General features: G+C 48.3%; 10 protein-coding genes across 10 annotated transcripts; 5 read left to right on the top strand and 5 right to left on the bottom strand.

Moving 5' to 3' along the window:
- Positions 1-219: 219 nt before the first annotated feature.
- On the bottom strand, positions 220-797 carry EI90DRAFT_3068796 (uncharacterized protein; the record flags this gene model as incomplete). Its single annotated transcript, XM_039061115.1, has 1 exon — positions 220-797. A coding segment is annotated over exon 1 (272 nt), but the record flags the coding sequence as incomplete, so codon positions are not given.
- A 707-nt stretch (positions 798-1,504) lies between these two features.
- EI90DRAFT_1856131 (uncharacterized protein) lies at positions 1,505-2,276 on the top strand. Its single transcript, XM_039052270.1, has 3 exons — positions 1,505-1,922; positions 1,981-2,151; positions 2,233-2,276. The coding sequence occupies exons 1-3, from the start codon at positions 1,766-1,768 to the stop codon at positions 2,238-2,240; spliced, it is 336 nt and encodes a 111-aa protein (XP_038913263.1). The 5' UTR covers positions 1,505-1,765; the 3' UTR covers positions 2,241-2,276.
- A 2,221-nt stretch (positions 2,277-4,497) lies between these two features.
- EI90DRAFT_1856435 (uncharacterized protein) lies at positions 4,498-5,671 on the top strand. The gene has a single exon (XM_039052271.1). The coding sequence runs from the start codon at positions 4,731-4,733 to the stop codon at positions 5,625-5,627; it is 897 nt and encodes a 298-aa protein (XP_038913264.1). The 5' UTR covers positions 4,498-4,730; the 3' UTR covers positions 5,628-5,671.
- A 142-nt stretch (positions 5,672-5,813) lies between these two features.
- On the bottom strand, positions 5,814-7,262 carry EI90DRAFT_3127456 (uncharacterized protein; the record flags this gene model as incomplete). Its single annotated transcript, XM_039064015.1, has 8 exons — positions 5,814-6,007; positions 6,081-6,282; positions 6,343-6,357; positions 6,428-6,436; positions 6,497-6,664; positions 6,721-6,805; positions 6,856-7,007; positions 7,071-7,262. The coding sequence occupies 8 exons, from the start codon at positions 7,260-7,262 to the stop codon at positions 5,814-5,816; spliced, it is 1,017 nt and encodes a 338-aa protein (XP_038913265.1).
- A 587-nt stretch (positions 7,263-7,849) lies between these two features.
- On the bottom strand, positions 7,850-8,665 carry EI90DRAFT_3068811 (uncharacterized protein). Its single transcript, XM_039061116.1, has 2 exons — positions 8,411-8,665; positions 7,850-8,316 (listed from the first exon to the last, which is right to left on the bottom strand). The coding sequence occupies exons 1-2, from the start codon at positions 8,450-8,452 to the stop codon at positions 7,972-7,974; spliced, it is 387 nt and encodes a 128-aa protein (XP_038913266.1). The 5' UTR covers positions 8,453-8,665; the 3' UTR covers positions 7,850-7,971.
- Positions 8,666-9,492: 827 nt separating this feature from the next.
- Positions 9,493-11,276, bottom strand: EI90DRAFT_1856685 (uncharacterized protein). The gene is made up of 17 exons (XM_039052272.1): positions 11,275-11,276; positions 11,072-11,218; positions 10,994-11,021; positions 10,891-10,923; positions 10,808-10,839; positions 10,726-10,750; positions 10,652-10,663; positions 10,574-10,589; positions 10,448-10,517; positions 10,319-10,389; positions 10,205-10,264; positions 10,118-10,145; positions 10,018-10,068; positions 9,921-9,958; positions 9,782-9,869; positions 9,659-9,734; positions 9,493-9,602 (listed from the first exon to the last, which is right to left on the bottom strand). The coding sequence occupies exons 2-17, from the start codon at positions 11,072-11,074 to the stop codon at positions 9,553-9,555; spliced, it is 681 nt and encodes a 226-aa protein (XP_038913267.1). The 5' UTR covers positions 11,075-11,218; positions 11,275-11,276; the 3' UTR covers positions 9,493-9,552.
- A 3,440-nt stretch (positions 11,277-14,716) lies between these two features.
- On the top strand, positions 14,717-15,336 carry EI90DRAFT_3068823 (50S ribosomal protein L33). Its single transcript, XM_039061117.1, has 4 exons — positions 14,717-14,785; positions 14,864-14,894; positions 14,985-15,091; positions 15,165-15,336. The coding sequence occupies exons 2-4, from the start codon at positions 14,872-14,874 to the stop codon at positions 15,203-15,205; spliced, it is 171 nt and encodes a 56-aa protein (XP_038913268.1). The 5' UTR covers positions 14,717-14,785; positions 14,864-14,871; the 3' UTR covers positions 15,206-15,336.
- A 78-nt stretch (positions 15,337-15,414) lies between these two features.
- On the bottom strand, positions 15,415-17,094 carry EI90DRAFT_3068824 (uncharacterized protein). Its single transcript, XM_039061118.1, is given in 8 exon segments — positions 15,415-15,729; positions 15,807-15,940; positions 16,050-16,185; positions 16,265-16,364; positions 16,435-16,532; positions 16,637-16,698; positions 16,759-17,014; positions 17,025-17,094. The coding sequence occupies 7 exon segments, from the start codon at positions 16,784-16,786 to the stop codon at positions 15,520-15,522; spliced, it is 768 nt and encodes a 255-aa protein (XP_038913269.1). The 5' UTR covers positions 16,787-17,014; positions 17,025-17,094; the 3' UTR covers positions 15,415-15,519.
- EI90DRAFT_3068826 (armadillo-type protein) lies at positions 17,023-18,889 on the top strand. Its single transcript, XM_039061119.1, has 4 exons — positions 17,023-17,825; positions 17,900-18,103; positions 18,196-18,445; positions 18,521-18,889. The coding sequence occupies exons 1-4, from the start codon at positions 17,194-17,196 to the stop codon at positions 18,563-18,565; spliced, it is 1,131 nt and encodes a 376-aa protein (XP_038913270.1). The 5' UTR covers positions 17,023-17,193; the 3' UTR covers positions 18,566-18,889.
- A 411-nt stretch (positions 18,890-19,300) lies between these two features.
- EI90DRAFT_1857188 (uncharacterized protein) lies at positions 19,301-20,896 on the top strand. Its single transcript, XM_039052273.1, has 3 exons — positions 19,301-19,489; positions 19,552-19,847; positions 20,024-20,896. Exons 1-3 carry the CDS (start codon positions 19,472-19,474, stop codon positions 20,835-20,837), a joined length of 1,128 nt encoding a protein of 375 aa, XP_038913271.1. The 5' UTR covers positions 19,301-19,471; the 3' UTR covers positions 20,838-20,896.
- Positions 20,897-22,003: the final 1,107 nt, after the last annotated feature.

Consider the following 22,003-nt stretch of genomic DNA (forward strand, 5'->3'; position numbering starts at 1 on the left):
AGCCTAACCAGTGAACTCAGACCAACCATCCCAACCAACCAAAGATTTCTGAAAAATCCCGTGGATTCCGGTTGATTGAGATCGAGGGACCTGGTTGGCGTGATCCCAGAGCGATTGACATTCAGATGATCTCAACCGGCAGGATCAACCTCGGAGGTTTCCTGATGAGTGCGCGTACAGTATATCGCGAAAGCTACTGCTAAAAAAAAACAAAACCATGTCCTCATTACTGTCTGTGCTTATCGGTTTCGGAAAGCAGTTCAACTAATTATTTACAATATTTATACACTTCTCTGATCCGAGACTGAGCATACACGACATAGCCCTTAACTTGAAGAGTTGGTCGCTCCCCAGACCCAACCTTCGCACACGTATGAGGGGCACCGGCGCACTTCGAAGTAAATCGCCGCCCAAGGTGTGACACATGTCGCAAAATGCGCAAACCAGACACCTGAAGGTCCTGAATAAACTGGGTGGCACTCTCCGCTTGTTCCATTATCGTCGAACCACCTGTCAAGCCGATAGGAAATCGTAACGGAAACATTGCAAATTACAGCGCTCAGGGGTGAACCGAGGGGGATGTCCGTCACGGGGAACCCGCCCACCTGGTCATTTGCCTCCAGGCAACCAGCTGTTAGGAAAAATATTCATTAAACTGGAGAAGATTTCATTTCTGACTTCGGTTCACCATTCTGCGCTGGGAGGATAACCCAATGCAATGAAGCGTGGCCGGATGATGCAGCAAGGCCCATTATTTTACTTGAGTAAGCAGCTAGTCCAAAGTGGAGCTCAGCCATGACAATCGGAAGTAGAGTGATTAGAACCAAGGTATTCCAGAATCGCATTGTGAAGGTCGGCCGACTGCTACAGGTAATGTCTGTTGCGTGAATAGATATATCAGCCACATGAATCAAGAAGTTCTAACCTCGATCTCGAGCGAAACGCCTAGAGGACTAAGGAGAAACAGGGGGGGCATCCTTCAGAGGCTTTATAGGAGATTCCGCTATCTTCTCAGTCTTTGAAGAGTGAAAAACAATCCTCCGAACTGTTCTTGTTCACTGCCACATCATTAATATTGCCGAAATACCTGCCAGTTAGGACATGTACATAGTGGCCCCACATGTGGAGGTGCTTATAATAGGCCCAATACATTCTTGGCTCCTGTACATCGGTACCCAGGAATAAGGTGTTTTTAACGAAATTTCCTGCTAGATTTCGGGGCGCGCAATCATTATACAACATTGCTCAATTCCGGCAGGAAAATCGTTCCTAATGTAGCGTGCATGTGGTTAGAATCCGGACGCAGGCCCTTGGCAGAGCGGCCATTGATGCATCCTAAATCCTACTCAGCAGTACGGAGAGTAGCAGGGTAAGCAGTTGTCTAGCAGTTATCAGGGTGGGATTTAAAATGGGGAGCATCGCAGAGGGGAGTGATCGAACTCTCCCATGCGGACTGTATCCGGTTAGATGATGGCAAATGTACGTCGCTTACGGTCGCAAACACGCAGGACCGAGCACATGTGTCTTCATTTCTTATTTAACTGCAATAATCATACCTGTTTGCAATATATCTCGATAATTATTTTTCGCTCTTCCAAGATTGAGTACCGGAATCTCGTATAAAGCCTGTTGAAGAATGGTTCCCCCGGTTTTCTCCTCAGCCCTCTAGGTGTTCTACTCGAGACCGAGGTTCGAACTTCTTGGCCAACATACTTATCACGCCACATACATTACCTGTATAAGTAGCAGTTGGCCGACCTTCACAATGCGATTCTGGAATGCCTTAGTTCTCATCACCCTACTTCCGATTGCCATAGTGGCTGATTTCCACCTTGGAATAGGCGCTTGGACAGAGCACATAGGCAGCTTTACCGGTGCCGGCAAGGCTTCACTGCATTGGGTTTTCCTCCCATCGGACCATGGTAAACCGGAGCCGGGAATGAACATTTCTCGGGTTTAACAAATGTGTTTCCCCAACAGATGGTTGCCGCCAGGCAAATCACCTGGGCTCTGACTTCCCCATGGTCAGCCTCGGGTCACCACTGATCGTTACGCTTTGCGGTGTGGTGATCACAGTTCCCGATGAACTTGGCCACTGGAACTCCTCGGACGGAGAAAGTGGATATTGTTACCCAACTGCAGATGGCATCAGTACGCATTTTATGACGTGCGGACAATCTACGATGGCTATTTACTTCGATTGTCGCTGGTGTGCGGGATCCGTGTGCAAAGGCAATTGACCAAGAAAACTTCATCGCTCCAACCTGACACTTGGTTATGTAAGTCAAAAAAATGTTGTAAAAATACGCTTGAAATGACCATTACCATTTCCAACAGACTTCCGGATTTGACCAGACTCGTACTCAATCGTCATTGCTCGTGGACGCGCGACACACAACGTCTAAGCACTTTTTGTATTATAAATGTGGAGTCACGTTCTATTTCCAATATAAATAAAAAGGCCATATGCTACACGGAGGTAAAGTCTAAATCCGACCGCCTACTACGAAAAAATGCAACGAGACCACAGTCAGCCTCTCTCAGAAAAGAAGTCAATTACTTGCTTTAAAATTTTTTGATGTCCCTAATTATACATAGAAGAAAGTCACCACTGCATCGCATATGCGTATGGAAATGCCAAAAAAATTGCCAACCGAACCCACACATTCAAATGGATACCAAAACGTGACTCTGGGCCAATATATAAAGTTTTAACCCCAATGCACGCTTGGGCTTCGACTTGATAGCAAAGTAACTGGGCTAGATATTATCAGTCTACAAGTGTCCTAACTACATTCCCACCGAGTAACTTCTTGAGAGAGGATCGCGTCGAATTCGGCAAATGCCTAACTGTACTGTACTGGCATGACCAACAACCTGTAACGCGTAACGCCGAACCCTCCCGGTCGGCACTTTTTTGAAATTTGTAACGCGTAACGCAGGTCCAATGTCCAGGTGTCACGCACTTCGAGCAAAATAAATGGTTGTACAAATTTTCAATTCAAATCTCCCAAATTTGGCAACTACACTGTCAAAAGCGGTACCTCGCCATTTCCTTCTCCAGATTTCTCACCCGTTTAGCGCGTCTACCCCGTCCCAACTCACCACTATCCACTTCAGACCCCGCAGCGATTTCTCCAATGGATTCCGCATCAGCCTCTTCAGCACCAATCCAATCCAACTGAAGGCCACCATTCACGTCGGCAAGGCCATCAGGCAGAGTCCCACTGAAAATCCGTCACCCAAACATACCCAGAGTGTTTTGTGTCACGCAGTCCTGGCCTCGGCCGGTCGGTTGTCACGCACCACTCAGGCTTGCCGGTTGGATGTCCGGTGTCACGCTCCAACCCTAGCCGGTTGTTGGTCGTGCCAGCACAATACTCCCACTGCCAGTGTGTAAATTCAGTATCGGAATGGCTACACATTCTAGCGAATTAAGTTGATGATCCGGCAGTGTCCCTTTGGACCCCCAGCGTCTTTGATGAGGCTTCGAGCTTGCACTCCTCTGGAGGTGCTCAATGACTGATACATGACGAATTTGAGTCGTCGCGAAACACTCTTATAGCTTATTCTCCTCCGATTTCTGTATCGTCTCTCGATCTTGCGATCTGGTGTCAAGAGCCAAGTTTTTAGATAGCTGCTCAGTTCTCCACGCACCAACCAGATAAGTGCTCATAGATCAACAATCGTTTGCTCTCCTCTCCCCGTTCCCGTTCTGGTATCCGGATAGTCTCTTTCCACTCCTCCGCTGACTCGTACTTGCGCTCCGAACGGGCGGCTCAGCGATTTATCATCCCCACTTCCTCCTGAGCTCATACTCGGACCGCCTCTCGATACGCCACGACCTGTGCCCTCTCAATCATCGCAGTGTGGAATACTCTTCGTCAGTGCTCGTCCACTAGAATCTTTCCACTTTAAACCCCAACGCTGACAACGCCGTACGACGCACTCCGAGTCATATATGGTTTGATTGGGACGTGATGAACGGTCTTGACGTCCCCTACTTGGCATGTCACCAGAACAAAAGAACTACAATTCCAAAGTGATACATTTCAAATCGTCCATCCAACAACCTCGAACCCATCATGACTGCATCCCTTCTTCTCCTCTCCTTCCCACCCATACTCGTCAGGATGTCTCGAGGCCAACACCTCCACTGTCATATCAACGAACACGAACCCAACTATTCCCTCCCCCACCCTTATTAACCCTCTCCAACAATTCAAATCCTACTTCGATACCCGGTCGGCAGAGCGGCTGCTAGAGCAGGGATGACTGTGGCCAGGGCGGGTAGTCTCGTCTTTGGACGACTGACTCAATACGATGTGCAGCTACTGTGTGGACCATCGATAGAGAGGAGGCGACCGTTGCGATGGGACCAGAGCTATCGTTGGGCGTAGCAATAAGGGTATTGATAACGTGTGCGTCTAAAAAGGGGCACACTGTTCGAATAGTCGTGCAACCCTTGCCTGCGCCCACTTTTACGTTCTGGGGGGATACCCTCCGGCAATGTGGAAGATGGATTGGACGGCGAGGAGAGAGAAGAATGTTGGTTTTGGGAACAGAAACAAAAATAAGCAGAGAGAGGTCCTCTAGAAAGGGGAGGGGATATTGGCAGCGCTAGCCACCAAAGTTCCCCTCGGTAGCATTCGCGATGCACGGTCGGGCAGGAGTAGCGTCGATTCGTACACGACCAATTCGATAATGGTCATCGCGATCATACAATTCAAATGGCTCACCTACGTTCCGCCCCCCCCTCCGTCTCTACCATTTATGGGCCACTAGCGACTTTAAAAATCCAACAAGAACGACAAGACGCGACGAAAACAACGAGAATGAGAACACCAACGCCGAATAACGCTCAATCCCGCGCCCGTTCTGGTTCAACAAGGTCCCAATTGGCCAGTGGCTTACGCACTCCTCCACTACCGCCACGCTCTCAAGTTGACATCTCCTTCTTTCACCCACATACCAGGGCACCACAACATAACAAAAGCACCAGCAACAACAATGGCACGGGTACTCTATCACACAACAACCACCACTATCACGATCCTAATCCAGGCTTCACGCCCGTGTTCGTGACGACATGCACTTGCCATCGAATTCGGCGTCCCATCCTCATCCACCACCCTAAACTCGTGATGTCAACGGCGCACTGGGCAGATGTTGAGACTAAGGCCGAACTTACGCTGGACACTCATTTGCGCTTGCAGAGGAGGCGCGCCCCACGGATGGGTAGTGCACCGCGAATCGCACTGAGTGCAACTGAGGAAAGAAGAAGAGGACATGATTCAACCTTAGGCCTCAAGACGTCCACCCTATCCCCAACCACCTTTCACGAACACACCTCTCAATTTTATTCTCCACGTGAGAACACACCTTTTTTTTCGAGTGCTTGCAGCAACAACCCCCGCGGAGTTTTCGTTCTGAGGCGAGCGAAGCAGAGTAGTATTCCCTTGCGAAAGGTCGGACGAGACACAACCAGTAGCCAAAATCATTGTAACCTTAGATCGTCAGTGCTTAATACTTTCGCCGACATGCTGGCATTCTGCATTACTCGATCGTGCACTCTGTGTTCATTCGAAACCGTTTACCTTCCAGTCTTTGGTGTACAAGTCACATGAATAAGGTGCCCATCTAACTAATAAATCCTCTTTTCCACTGAGAAGTATCCAAATTCAGACCTAAATTGTGGCTCATAGACCTATTGATTTACATGTGGGGTGGTACAAGCGGTTCGGGGTACATGACACCGCGGTCTTTTGAAATCTTTTCCGTTACATCGGTTCCAAGAAGGATGATCTGATCGCTCAAGGGAATGATTCCGGGAATCGCCCCTGCAACTCTGCATAGGTATCCACGGACGTCTCTTTGATATCTCGATAATTGATTCCCAAGATTTTCTTCGACTTCGCGTTGTTCGCTATAGCCGCATGTGGAACCGAAGTGTCCTCCCATGGCTCACGAAGAGGGATGTTATATCCGGCCGCAACCAGTGCGTCGACTGGTGGGTGGAGAGAATTTTTTCAATATCAAACCTTCCATATGAGCAACAATAAGTGAAAGCAATAACTTACTCGCTTGCTGGTAGAAGAAAGGCGCGCTGGATGTAATAATGCGTTCCCCACCTGCCTCTGGCACCTCTAGGGCTAAAACATGCGCAAGAGCGACATCTCGGACGTCCACGAAATTGTTAGAAAAGGCGCCCAGGGGAGCGCCTTTGAACACGCTGTAACGGAACAGCGCGATAGTAGCATTCAAGGCAGATACGTCCTTGACCTTTGAATCGAATTAACCAGGAAAAGGCATCGGGTAAACACCATAAGGGTTTTTTCTCACCTCGTGTAGGATCGGCTACAAGTGAATATAGATATAGGAGTAGATCAACGCCAGAGAACGTCGATATGCACCGCCACCAACTTACCCCAAAGACCTGATGCAGCAAAACCCCAAGTTAACTCCAGCCGATGATTTATAGAAACGAAAAGCATACCACACTAGGCAAGATAGTAGTCAGATCAAAGTGCAAGCCCTTATTTTCGTCGATGAACTTCCAGGCAGCTTGTTCGGCCTTGGTCTTGCTTGCTCGATACGTGTGCCCTGCTGGTGCATTCGTTCCCTCTCGCTCAACGATTTTCTCGGACTCCGAGTTCCAGTCGTCCTGTTGAAGCAAAACCCTCAGTATCGCTAACATGAATCTTTGGTCGTCGTGCTTACCTCCGTGAAGGTGTATGAGGGGACATCCTTGGATTCCAATATAGATGCTATAGATGATGTAATCACTATTCGCTTGACGTTGTGCCTGATCTCCATTTGATTAGAAGTGCGCCCTAAAGACAAGTTACTCCGTACCCAAATTGCCGAGCACTTTGAAGAATCCCAAGAGTCCCCTCTACAGCCAGCCTAATGATAGATTGAGGATCACCGGAGACATTGATGGGTGTCGCAGTGTGGATGATGGCATCGGGGTTTGTGGACTTGACGGCTTCGTCGAATGCATTCCCCTGTAACACCATCATTTTTCACTGTTTGTTGGGCCCTAAATGAGCGAACTTGAACCAACGCACTTCAAGATTTTCAACGATAACGAAATCAAATTTATCTCCGAACTTCTTCTTTAGAAAATCCCCCTTCGGCGCTGACCTCACCGTTCCGATGACGTTGTAGCCTCGATTGATGAGGACGAAGACGATCCATGTCGCAATAAAGCCATTTGCAGCAGTTACTAGGACCTTTGCTGGGGACGCGAGGGAAGGCATAGTTCCAGACACAGAGCACAAAAGGTAGTAGTAGTGGATGAGGTTAGTGGGGAGTCGATGGCGAGCACAATCGTCATCTTATATACCGAGTTGGAGCTTATCGGGTCGTGAATGAATGGGAACCGGCTATTAGTCATCCTCCACACAAATCCAGGAAGACTTGAGTAAGCCTTCTGATAATACGTTCGTCTTCGCACCCGGGTCCGGGGAAGACCATACCCACTGTTCAAGATGAGTGCGCACTTTCCTAAACCGCAATAGGTCTAAGAAATCGTGCCCCCCCACAGTTTGCAGCGGTCCCATGACCGGAACCCGTATGCTCACGATGTCTAGGGTAGTGCCGCCGTCATTATTCACGGACGATCGATCACTCCGAAGCCAGGGAATTACACTTGCAGGTTTACAGCACATTGTGAACATATCATTAAGTGAGCGGCAACTGGGGAGAGAGAGGATTTTATGGCCACGAAGAAGCGCGATACATAGCAACGCCAATGAATTAAAAAACGAGCTTCAGAACACATGAGAGCCCCGTAGCAACGGTGTCGGATACACAGGTGGATTCGATGCTTCCCCCGATTCGATTTCTGGAGTGGCTCCAGCAGAGACCATCCTCCTTGACCACACGGAAATGATATAATGTGCATTGGGAACCGTATGCACCTTGCTTAAGCGGCTTCCCGTTAAAGAGAGGCTGGTCACCTGCCTACTACAGCAGAAGAATCTTGTGGCACCAAGAAGGCATCGAGAAAAGATGAGTCTCCCTTTTTTTGTTTGAACTATGGCCCGATACGGCGCAACGGGAGCGGGAAAGGCTGCGGGTACGAATTTTGAACAAATGGACGTTGACCTCGGTCAACATTTGACGCCGGAGCGTGGGAACCAATTGGACATCAATCATGTCTTCATCCAACAGCCGTGAAGCCCAATTCGAGCACATCGTTTCAGCGCTCAGAAACAGTTTGGGAGCCGCCTCTGGACGGGTGCGGCGTGTTTTTTTGGATGCTATTCGCAAAACGGCGGTAGAATTCCAGTTCGTTGCGATTGGTTTAAGGTACTTACCCGTTGAAACTTAAGACCGTCGCTTGCGCTTGATTTCGTGTCTGGCTCGATCCCCTCACTCATATGCTTCTCGCTCCCCGGAAAAGACAGGCATGCCTAGTGGACTCCCTTTCGGCTGATAGGCTCATTCTTGATGATGTGGTGGGACAGCTTCGGAAAGTACGATTTGATCATTACATGTATCCCTTGTGTGCGGACCCTCCTCTCTTCCTTTCAGTAGATTTCGAGCGGATTTGAAGGTACCTTTGTGCTTCAAGAACCATCTTCTTCGCAAGTGTTTCTCGTGAACGCCAACATTTTACTGGCCGGGTTAAGGAACGGTCGTCCCACTGAAACACACTTCATCACTGCATCTGACGTACCGAAGCGCATCCCTTGCCCCAGAGGGGTCAGGAGCGCACTATCTTCTCTAGAAGAGCGCTTTCGGGACATGGCAGCTAGTGATTGCATCATTGGCGTGGATCTTCCACCAATGTCAACGTCAGACGCGATCGCACTCGCCGGTTATCTTCTGGAGTATCCGGTATCTTACGCGCCTGTACTCGACACGGCTCAATCCCAAGTCTTCTTATCAAACGTACCTTTGAAATTGGTAAACGTTTCACTAGAATTGGCAGGTAGACGGTTAGTTTTTGCAGGATTTCTATGCCATTCCAACCCTGTTCAATTCCTCGCACAGGGAATCGGCTACCATCATACAGTTCTCTTTCCCCAGTTCTCTTGCCAATGTGATGGCTTTAGGTGATGATCAGATTGCATCACATTGCCGTGCGCTATTCGAGAGTCGCCTACAAAACCCTTCCGCTCTGTGGCTTCGCAAGGCTCTCATCAATATTAATATCGATACGATTTCTCTTGATAGGCTTGCCCTGTAGATATATTCCCCTGTTGTGTATATGTTCACTCTCAAGCACTACGCATGTGCACTGGCAGACCAACGCCAATATTACGGTACAGCCCCCAAATTAATATACGAGAACCTCGCCCCCGTGCACGCTCGGGTCACACCCTTTCACAGCCTTCTGGTATATGTCGGATGATACTTGGAACTGACACCAAAAAATGCATTGAGCAGTTGTGCAGCTGCGCTCGACTCTCTGCGGCATGAAAGTCATGATCATAATGAATGCATGAATATAACATTGAGCAAAACGTGGGTATTCTTTTGGCATAATGATAATAGCCGGCTGATTAGAATACCTTTCCCCTCAGGTTCTTGAAACAGGGTTTATGCGGTAACAACATCACCCATCGGTATATCATCACTTGAAACCACTGCTAATGAGACACAGCATCAGAAAGTTTAACCACACAGCAGGAATTGGGCTGCCCACCGTAACGCTCATTGGTATATTGGACGCCGGGAGCATCGCCGCTCAAATGTGGTGGACTTGGTCCGATCCGCAGGCTCTGAATGCGGTAAGCAACAATGACATTTAGGACATCGCAACTCCCACCTGTGGAGGAATGAAGATAGACTCATTATTGATCGCTTCACCCTTTTTCGGGCGGAGGCACGACCGCATGCGAATTCGTGCATTTAAGCTGAAAAGTTCAAGTGAATAGATGCTCGACAACCGAGGTTGACAACTCAACTTTGCAAGGAGAGTGAAGGTGTACACCCCTCCTAAAGACTATACAACGGCAGCTAAAACAATGCATTCCAACCGGTAGTAGAACATGGTATCCTTACTGTATTGAAGAGGACGTAAATAAAATGGACCGATCTCGTGTAAGACAGAAACTGGAAGGCCAATTAGCAAGGAACTGTCTCATCCGTGAGCCTCGCTCACGATAATTTCCATTACGATGGCCATGATGCTAACAAAGGAGATCATTGAATTCAGGTGCGAAGAGGAAACTGAGGGAGTGGTAGTTACCATGGTACTAAGCCGGTGTTCACGGCGTATATTCCCATCAAGGTGAGAACCCGATCCGTTCTAAAGTTGGAGTCAGACTGAAATACGAAGTCAGGTCCACAATTTCCTACGTGCCGTCGAAACCCAGTGCGACTACGCCATAGCAGCGCCACCATACTCCCTGCCACCAGTATGTCAGTTACCGCCTAACATGATGGCATCAGCAGTGAGTACGAAACTGCATCGACCTGAATTTCAACTTACTTGGGACGTACACCATCCAATAATGTCATCACGACGCCCATGCACCAGAACAACATTTTGGATTCTTGCCCTAACGAGGTATCGGGGCATCATCTTAGATAGCTTAGCGATATATACCTAACTTACGATGACACTGCAACATCTAATCGCCGAGCTGTTTCCTCAGCGCTCACGACCAGAGAAGTCAAATTGATTTTGGTTTACCTAAGCCACAGCCTTGAACGTTAGGCCAGAATGTCAGTTCGCAGAACAGCCGCTCCCAACCCGTAAGAACGCACCTAACGTGGTTAATGCTGTCATTAGCTGTTACAGAGAGTTGGTAAGTATGCCTGAAAGCACATATTTGACACAGAAACGTACAATTACCAGGGGCAGCCAAGGGGGTCTGGTCACTACAGAAGATTAATCAATCCACGAAGTAACGAGGTCGAGACAGCACATGCTTTTTCTGATTCGCCCGATGAAGAAGAAATGAACTAAGGAGGATGAGATAACCTTGAGAGGGATCAACTTCGAACTGGAGCGTTGTCTAAACTTGGGACGGACCGTCGTGAACGAAAAAAAGCTGCCCTGCCTTTGGAACAGGATCAGTTCTGAACTTACCGATCGGATGTAGAGAAATACCATGGATTACGGGCGAGAACTGGGCGTTCGGAAACTACCAGAACCCAAACTGTTTCTGTCATACAGCCTCTAGGAATGGTTGCACTAGGCGAGCATCCAAATGACACCAATCAGGGCAGGGCTTACAGGTTGAAGAATTGCAATGCACTATAGAGTCGTCAGCGAGTCTGGCGTAAATTTTGGGTAATAATAAGACTATGTACGTTAGAAATGCAACCTGCCGTGGGATGGGCAGCATAGTAGGTCGTTGAGAAGCGTTAGCATCAGAGTCCAGAAAGGGTTTCTCCAATACTTACTAGAAGCTTTGTCAACGGCGGATCATCAGCGTACGCTGAAAAGTATGTGGATACTTGGATCGTTGTTGCACCAAGCAGCCTGGGTGACAACGGTGGGATGGTGACAAGCTCTATTGGTGATTTGACTGTGCGTGCGGTGCTTCTTACGTTGCATTAAGGAACATTCCAGAGACATAGCCCCCAAATAAATTGTCTATAGGCGTCATGGGGCGGTGAGTTTAACTGAGCAGTCTAGGGCTGGGCTTCTGGGGGGTCCGGATGGTCGGTCATTCGCCATATGAAAGGCTAAAGCATGTATCGCAATCCTCACGTAGTTTTCCAGCGTCCTAGCTTTTGAAGACACCTTTCTAAGGAGAGGGTTAGAATGGTCTTGCTTGAATCGTGAAATAACGTGTGGGATATTACTTTGTGGAACAGTGCTCAGACTTGAGGGGAGGATCTTCAAGAGGCGTAGATTTCTGGAAGAATCACCCATTCCATCTATACTTATCGATATCAGACCCGTAATTCCGGGGCAATGGTCTCGATTGATTGGCGGTCAGGGACAGACCGCAATGCATCTGAGAGTCTATCCAAGATGAACCGGAAATCCACATGGGGTTACGTAGAATATATTCAAACAACTGGCCGGCGGCCGGCGGCTCTGAAGGTCACAGTCACTTCCCCGCCACTTCATAGCGGGTCCTACAAATATTCCATCCTGGCAACGTTCGGTAGGTGGAGTGTCCATTATTAAACTGGACGTACGGGCACTGTTGTGGACGCCCCCAAGCACAAGGTCCTCTACCACTCGAACTGAGATACCTTCCACGATTTGGCTTACTACGATACCTTTTGGGCCCTGCTTACTGTACGTTCTTCCATCAATAGTATCCCTCCAAGAACGGAAGCACCATTTTGGCCTAAAATCAGGAACAAGTGGCCGGGGTTTGCTGCAATAGGCAAACTGCTACCACCGAAGAGGTACACAAACTTATTGCAGTATGTAATTCGATTGTACGTAGTGCGAAATTGAAGGGAGCATTAGTCGCATAATCGTTGTCGGGGACATGGTTTTGCCCCATCGGCAATCTGACCGACCGCATGACAAGGTTGTTTGGACGGTGCTATACCCGTCCCCCTGAACTGTGCTGGGTGGCCCTCACCCTCTCTTACCTTGTTAATTCTTACCTGGAAATGTTGTCACTATATATCCATGACACCCTGCACCAACGATACGCGCGGTGTAAATCCAATTCAGGTACACCACCATGGTGCCAAAAGATGCACATGAAATGCCTTGTGCCCAATGTTCCAAGATCTGACCTGCTCTATTCCTAACCAAGCGGCATAGTAGGAATGAGAGAACTTTCGTTGATTGGGGATGACGACTGTCATGGCGATCGTCAGGGCTTGATCCGTTGTTGAAATGATATGTTACACGGTTATTGTGAGTGTATGATGCTGATGATCTTCACGGACACTCCTAACCATATTGCAGATTCCTTATTTGCTGCGTGGTGTAAGCAAATCGCTTGCATAAGCTCTGATCTTGTGCGCACTTACATCAGTGTCGTATCACATCCAATCACGCACATTCTCCCGCCGGATCCATATCAGGCGTATCAATAACCCGTATACGACTGAGGGGAGGGGAAAAAGGACTACAGCCATTCTGCATCATATTCGTTGCAAGCTGTCTCCTATCCGCCGTCACAAGGACACTCGGCTTCTTGGGATACCCGTGACCGTTTGAAAGCTCCTTCGTGAGGATCAACTCTCAGAAACGTTGGACAGCTTCGGAATAATCTCGCACGGTCAAGGTATTATAATTGTCTGGAGGCGAGGAAATCGCATCAGAGCTCTGTACCCCTTGGTTTGTCAAGGTCCCCCGCGTGGATGAGAAGATGGAACGCTTACCTCCTCACGGGAAAGTTAACCTCATTGCCTCCCATTTCACCCCATTTCAACACGGGGATCGTATCATTCATTCCAATGAGATATGACCTCTTGCAACACTTAGCTCAATACAGCGGAGATTAGGCAGAGGCCTCCGTGTTTCAAAGAGACCTGCAGGCTCCCGGTCTGTCGAAATGAACACTGTTTTCCGAGGCCGACTAGGAGGCATTGTAACCGGCGCTCTCACTCGTTGAGGAAAATTCGGGAGAGTCTCAAATGGGTGCTTATCGTGTTATGAGCCTTCAAGAAGAGGGAAAAAGATATCGGGGTCGCATTAAACATTTCGAAAACGGAGGACGCGCAGCTTCTCTTCCAGCGTGCTCGTGAAAAGAGGCCAACAAAAGGTTGAGGCTACCAGTTGTGTGGTTCGGTCCACTCGAGCGGTATCCCGAGTTCTAAATGCCTATCAACAGTTCGAAAGGAAACAGACTGTCTGATGTTCGATATCCGGATATTGTCCCAAGAGGAATTCCTTCAGCCTCTCTATATATAACATTCTTCGTAACCAAGTAGTCGACTCAAGAGCTAGCACAATAGCTCTGACAATTCCACCGATGGAGGGAGCGAAGAAACCTGCAATGTCCGAGGGGAGACCCTACGTGTCTAAACACGGTAGCCTCATTAGGACTTGAAGAGCCAGAGGCACTAGCCAAGTGAAAAACGCAAGATTCGACATATTCTCCAGGGCGGCGGCGGCAACTCCTCACAATATCTCTTCCTCGCCAGTAGTCCAAAAGTGGTTCTGGACGCAAGCCAGGAAGGGAAGGGGACATTGGAATATGGATCGAGAAGGAACACATATCAGAATAGTTGTGCCTCGCCAATATGGCTTATATTTTGTGGAAGACGACAAGAAGACGGGTGTTCCTAGCCAGGGTTTTCACCTTCTGGGTAGTGAGTCATGCGGAATGACAAGTTGGTAGAAGCACATAATCAAGAACTTGTTTTGTTCAATTCCCAAGCTATCCCAGAAATTTTTGTGCGATTTTTTGTGTATCTAGCTCAGCGCTTTGGCAAGAATGAGAGATTTTGTGGTCGATGAGGACAGTCTGTGGCATGGGTGTGCCGTGGCAATCCTTCGGACTCGGCGCGCGCGATATCCATTTGTCGTATGGGACTGAATCGAAATAACACACCGCTCTTAAGCAGTACAGTTAGTGTGTGATGTTGAAGACAAGTGTACTCCCAGCCATATCACCCGCAGAGTCAGTGGGACTGAAAAGATATTGCTCCTTCCAACAGCAACGGGCGGAATAATAATATGCTGAGCAGAGGTACCCAGCATGCACAGCTTTAACAGGAATAGACGTACTACTCCAATCTGATTGGAAGGAGGCTGAAGTCCTGCGTACATTGCTTTTCTGCTACATACTGCTACATACGTGGGAACTTCATCAGTCTCAACACATGACTCAGACAACACAAATTCTTTGAAATCTACGACCCACCTTGCCTCATCGTTTGCGTCACGACCGGCGACGTACGTATTTCGACTTATCGCTGAACGAGTTCGTTGTCGTTTCTCCAACATCATCTGAGGTCGTGACATTATTATTAGCTTATAATATGGCAGCGAAGGCGAAGGCCCGGTAAAGTTCCCACAATACTTTTCATGCAGATTTTAATACTGAAGTGATACCTTGTCTCTCCCCTTGTTTCTCAATCCTGCTATATTTAAGGATGGTATTAATACGGCTGGTCTCCACCGCGCGTACGGGGTATACCTACACCACACAAAAGAATAGGAAATATCCTACGTTCAGTATCAAGAAATACGATCCCATGAGTATGTGTTAACTTCTTATACATACCATCCACACCCTTTTCTATTTTGAACTGACTATAATAACGTTATGCAGTAAAGCGTCATGTCTTGTTTGTTGAGCAGAAAATGAAATAGGACGTTTATCCTTTTTTTCGCAGTACTTTTCGTTCCCACTTTATTGTTTGTGCTTCCGGCGTACGATTATCACCTTCCTCGGTCTACTGTATATCGCAAAATATATACTACAAGCTGAAGCTAACCCGGTGTTCATTGCGCACTCATGCACTTCAAGATGAGAGAAGTGCTCGACCACGCAAAGTCCTTCCGCGGGAAGAATCAAGCAGTACTGAGGCAAATTATCAATGGTAGAAAATTAAAACGTACACTAGCAAACCAAACGAAAAATGATATGACAGGAATCAGGCACATAATTATTTGGTTTTTTTTTTTTACTCTTCGTCCTCACTTGCACTTCCTCCTGAATCCGCCTTGTCGTCTTCGTTGTTACCGCTACTAGAGTCAGAAGCGTCATGATTCCCTATCCGGGAATAACCTTTTTCTTCGCTCCACCACCCAACGGGCATAACTTTGAACTCGACCATCTGAATTCCAACGAGTTTGAGGAGCTGTGCCTGTTCTGCTGTGAGAACATCTCCCTTCTGAAAAATCATACGGCGCAATCGAGGGGGAATGATCAGATGAGGCAGCATTTGCCAAGAGTTAACTGAGAGCGTACCTTGCAAATGACGTGCTCGTAGTCTAAGCTTGGTACCCCACGTTTCATGACTGTCGTCAGTCCGAGTTTTCTAAATTGAGGTTCCATAGATGAAGGGAACGTTGCCGTATCGTCACCGTGTATTGTGATTGGACCTGAGACATTGATTGGGGAGGCAAGAAAAAGTGGTACGTCGAGAAATGAAGTAGGCAAGATCATTTGATCCCTTCGTGCGCACAAGTATCATAGATAAATATGGCTTACCGACTGGAAGTGTTATGGTATCTTTGGCCGTGTTCCCTGACCGTGCAAAATCTGGCTTTGCAAAGTGGTCGAACCAAGCTTCGACTTCATCGGGTGGGTAATCAGTGAAGAAAAGGCCGTCTCCGCCTTGTAGATGCTAAATGGATTCACAAGAACATCAGTCATCGTAGGTGTTATTGATGAGAGTAAAAATAGGGTGCCTATGGCATACTCACTTTTGATACAGCATGAATCCCATCGCGACATTCGTTATCTTCCGACGTCCCGAGTGCTACAGCCATGACACGGATCCGTCCAAAGAACAATCTTGCAGTTCTATGATTTCCAACCACCAGGAAAGTTGGTAACGCAGACCCAGCAAAAAATGGGGCAAGCATAGGCGTACCCCTTCCATTTCTCCCTCACGATTTTTAGTGCCGAGTTTCTTATGTTCCCGACACGCAACACATAGACGTATTTCCACTTTGCCACATGTTCTCGAACCTAAAATTGTTACCCGACCCATAAATATATCATTCCGTCAGCGTTGCCAACACGTGAAAAAAAAAGAGTACAGCGTTACGGCGGTACTAGTGAGATGTTCTCACATCAGCAACGAAATTCTCTTTATGCGCTTTGGTTATCTTCTTCTCTGTCTTCGTGAGACTCACTAAGCCAAAGACGTGCAGTGAAAAAAAGATTTCAACGGTTGAAGGCGCGAGTCCCTTACCGAGCTTCGGACGTCTTGCGCGAGGCATCTAAGTAGACAAGCAGGGCCACGAGGGGGGGAGGTTCTGGGAAAGGGTGTGGAGCGTGTCGATTAATTATGAGCAAGGTGGGAAGTCCGTAGAGGTTCTCAGAAAGCCGAAAGGTTAAACGTCTCCAGCAAGTCTAGTGAAGCGAAATCTATCTGACTTCAATTTTTCCTCGGCACGGAAATTTTTGGAGATCACATGTCCATATGTGCACAGCCGCTACACCACCTTTGCTTTAATTCAAATTGATTCAATTGCCCGTTAGCACTTTAGATAGATCCTTTGACAGTTCTCGTTCGCGGAGATCGATCGGTCTCTTACTTCCACGTAAGGTACAAGAGAAGCCGGTACTAATTAGTGAAGCCGATCGATTCCTTTACATCCGATCATTTACGTTTCCGGAGGTCAGCATGACAGATTCCGATTCAGCAAAATTCAACGTTGTAACAGAGGAGCATCTTCGAGTGTTAGGGGATAGGCTCATAAATGCTTCCGGGGAATGCTCACTCTCATCCTCATATCGAACACTCTTCACGCTAAAATCTCTATGTCAACGCGCAATAGCGGCAGCCAACTCTCACTCCATATCCACTAGCCCAAGATCAACAACGTCGCTCCTCAACAACGGCACGTCCAATTCCGAATCGCCATCCACCCAAACACCAATAATAAGTCTCCCACCGAATGCTGAGCAAGTGATAATATCGCTCCTCGGAAAGGCGCTCCACGCGCCGACGGTCCGTTCTCTCCTTCGACACGAACTTGCCTATGTCCTAGGTCAAATCGGCTCACCGGTAGCCATCCCAATCCTAGAAGAAGTACTCAGTGATGTTGAGGGGCAGGAGGAGATGGTCAGGCATGAATCTGCTGAGGCTTTGGCTGCGTTGGACAGTAAAGGGAGTGTGGAGATTCTTAGACGGTTTGTCGATGAGGGAGGGAAAGGGGAGAAAGGGAAGGTGGTTAGGGAGACTTGTCAGATTGCATTGAGGAAGATTGAGTGGAATGAGAGCGAAGAGGGGAAGGATAATGGGGCTATCGATAGGTGCCGTCATTTTTCCTTTATCCGATTTCGTGAGCTTATACTCTTCGAATGGGTTTTTCACATTGGTCGACCAGGAAGTTCACGTCCATTGACCCTGCACCCCCTTTCACCACACCTTCCACGTCCACAGAAATCGATTCACTAAAGAGGACGCTCCTAGATGTTACCCACTCTTTATTCGATCGTTACAGAGCTATGTTCTCCCTGCGAAACATCGGTACGCCAGAGGCGATTGATGCTCTGTCAGCAGGGTTCTTGGATGACAACGCTCTATTCAAGTAAGGCCACTTTCTCTCATCTTCGCAACAAGATTGGCTTTTCCTCACGCGCTTGAATGTTTCTCTCTCTCTCTCTCCTATCCTATGTCAAGACACGAAATAGCATTCATCATGGGTCAGTTGTCACACCCCCATTCGATCCCCGCTCTTGTCAAAGTTCTCGAACGGCCCGATGAATCGCCGATGGTCAGACACGAAGCGGCTGAAGCCCTCGGGGGTATTGCTGAAGAGGAAGGATCGAGTGGGCAGGGCACTTTGAGGATATTAAGAGAATGGAGGGATAAACCTGAGGCTCCGGAGGTGGTTAGGGAGAGCTGTATCGTGGCGGTTGATATGTGGGAGGTGCGTGCCCTTTGAGATTTCCGATCATTTGATGTCTGGATTTTGTGATACTGATTGATCGTTCTGGTCTGCTAGTATGAGAACAGCAAGGAATTCGAGTATGCCAATGGATTGTTGTAGATGCTGTTAACATGGGAACAAGCCGTGCGTAAAGGAAGAAATTGGCCAATTGGCGTACAGATTATGATTCTGCCAGGTTGCGACGCGACTCCTTTGTGATCGATTGCAGAGTGAATCACCGGGTCCATAGGCTTTCTCGTGTCATTGACGCATCTGCATGCTTTGGCCTTGGATGCTTGCTTTTCGATGCACAAATTGAGCTCAACCCAAATGAAGATCCCATTTTATGTTGGCCTGATTACCCGAGTACTGTGTTGTCACCTGTACATCTAATCATTTGCGCGAGGCTCTGGGTCATGTAACGGCCGCGGTTGCGAGGAAATAGGAAAACACCAGTTAGCTTAATGGCTGAGTCCGGCGCTTGCACTGCGACCCTTTGAGGTGTTATGGGTGGGCCCCGCGCGTCGCGTTGGCGGCGCGTAACCTTCCGTTACGGTTTTTTTTCCCGAGCATGCGACAAAAACGCATAGTTCGTGTGTGTCTTAAGAGATGAATTGATCATCATTTTGGGAACGGTCAATTTCCCTTCTTATGCTGGGAGTGACGACCTTCGCAACCTCGAATCCTGCCACTGCCTCTGAAGAAAGGATGTTGAAGGACAGCGTCGGTATCTGTCCCTAATTGAGGTCGAAGGATCATGGATGACTCCATCGCGGGATCGCGGGATCGTGGCAAGAGCAATGAATTATGCCTGGGATCAATAAGATCCGGGGGCTGGTACAATGTTCACACATTCTCGTGATGATGAAACTTTAATTCATTCAAGAACGGATGTTATTCCTCGCCTCCTTCCCCCCTTTCCTTCCTTCATCCTCGTTACAACTACCACTAGCACCAAGGCCCAGCTAGGCTCACGCGGAACCACTTGTTTGTCTTATTAGCCGCGCCTTCATCTACTGCTCAGCGATGTCGCACGTAGCCGCCGTGAGTGCCATGTGTTCCCCGGCTCACAGAATAACCGTCATGCTCAAACTCCCTCCAAAAAGCAAACCGCTAGTCCAACAGACGGGAAAAAGGCCAATGAAACTACCACTCCAAACGTTCTCCCTCCAATGAGCCAACAACAAACCTTCACGCTTCCCTCGTCGCCCTCCAGCCCACCTTCCTTCAAGTTACCTCCGGATCTGGATCTAACCAGACCGATTTCGCAACTATTGAGGGAGGGTACGGCAGATGTTCATACAGCTGTTGAGGATTCCGAAGGTGCACAATTACTTACAAAGGGTCAACTTGGCAATCGGGAATATACGAGGGTTTTGTTTATGCTTTGGCATATTTACGAGTGAGTTGTGGCTCCTCCTGTCTCATTGTATTTTCTATCGGAGGGTTGGATAGGAGATAGGGGGCACCTGTGTTTTGGATTCGTACTGACTATTATTTATTTTCTTGACGCCATGACGCCAATTATATGCTCGCAAACCAACTGTGATGTCTACGCCGCACCTGACCGACCGGCAGTGAACTGGAACGAGGACTGTACGAACATCGTGAACATCCGGTCCTATACCATATCTACCACCCACGAGTCTTCTCTCGCGCATCAGCTCTCTCCTTCGACATATGTCATCATCTCGGAACCGTGACATGGCAAACCGATCCTTTCTACGTCTCCTTCTACAACAACATTCCCAAACCCGTTCAAGCTTACATCGATCGTCTTTCCTATCTGGGTCGTTCTGAAGCTACGAGCGAAGAGGTATCCTGTCTTGCAGCGCATGCGTACGTACGGTATTTAGGGGACTTGAGTGGAGGGCAGATGATCAGGAGGAAGCTCATCAAGTCGTATGGATTGTATGAGGATGGTGAAGGGAGTGCGTTTTATAATTTTAGGACGTTGGATTATAGGACGGGCGATCGGCCTGCGGAGATGCATGAGATTAGAAAGATTAAGGCTTGGTTCAAGGAAGGGCTTGATGAGGCTGTCACAGATCCTAAGCTAAAAGGTGTGTTGTTTGTTTGTTTTTTTGCTTCTGTAGCCACCCCTCTCCCATCTCTTTCCTTTCCCTTCCAAAACGGAACTTGTCCATTTCATTTCTACTATTTTCACATGGTAACCAATTCACCGTATTTCACTTTATTGGTCCTACCCACTTCCATCCCATCCCCATCGTGTATCGGATCGTCCGCTATCATCAACACGATACTGACGAGCGCGCCACTTTTCACCACCTCACACAGAACTCGTCATCGCAGAAGCACATGCTGCTTTCCTTTACAATGGGGGTCTGTTCTCCTGCATAGACACCACGCAAACGCTAGAGAAAGAGAATGAATTAAAGGCTCAATCTGCTTCGGCGTACCCAGGCGCTCATATCACTCAGACGTTGCTTAGAGCCGGGAATGGTGGCGGGGTGATGAGTAGTGTGGGGGCGTTTGCTGCGTTGGTGGTGTTAGCTGCATGTGGGGCCCATTTGGTGCTGACGATGGGTGGGGTGACGGGTGAGGGTGGGAAGAAAGGGTTGGAGGGTGTTTATGGGTGGTTGGTTTCGGGTTCTGCTAGGGCAAACGGAAGTGGCCAGGAGCAGGCGGGCGTTGTGTAGGATCGGCCAGATGGGTCTGCTCGTCATTGATAGCCACGAGTTCGCTGCAATCAGGTCCTTCCCATTCCATTCTAACATTTGCTTAATTGACTGGACGGTCACTTCCATACAGGAAATTCATTCTTCTTGGTTCCATGGTTTACATTTCGCAAATTTTGTATACTACCTGCCTAACGTGTTTCCTCTCCGTGTAAGGGGGGAATTCAATGTCAAGAACTCATATTGTCTGAGTGGAAGATGACTCGGAAGGGTTTGTGGGTGTGGGGTATCAGTCATCATCGAAGAAGTGTTTGGTTTCCTCTGCTGCCCTTGCAGGCCCAGCATCGAACGCTTCTGGATACTATCCCATTGGAATGTTGCTCCTTTGATGACAGTGTTGCCAATTGAGTGTCCTGTTACTCTGTAATATCACATGCAGTGTCTTCCTTCTCCTGGCCAATGTGCCTACTCATCGCGAGCTATCGGATGCGCATGTGGAGGTTTCCAGGTGCATGCATGAAGTCATAGGATTGGGCTGGTGGTGATGATGACGGGTTATATTATGTAAGTTGTCGGGATCTTCGAAACGTCGTCGCACCCCAGCTGCACCAGCACTTGTTGGCCGTCGGAGTTTTTTTTATTTGCATTCGTTTGTGCAGGGAATGCGGCAGGAGTTTTGATACCCACTTGTGGATTGATTGGAACATCGCAAACTCGTGCTTACGGAGCTCACAGTTTTAGCTACAAAAGTTAATGTGATTTTGTGGGATCGGGCTACTGTACTCACACGACCAACTACCAGTTGCATCCGGAGCGTGACAAAAAGTACTGAACCGGCAGCTCATGTTGATGCGTGACACCCAACCGGCGAACTTACCATAAAAGGAATGCAATACTATCGGGTATTGCCATAATAAGT

This window comes from Cantharellus anzutake, assembly GCF_015039405.1.
Source record: "Cantharellus anzutake strain C23 chromosome Unknown EI90scaffold_43, whole genome shotgun sequence".
Classification (NCBI taxonomy): domain Eukaryota; kingdom Fungi; phylum Basidiomycota; class Agaricomycetes; order Cantharellales; family Hydnaceae; genus Cantharellus; species Cantharellus anzutake.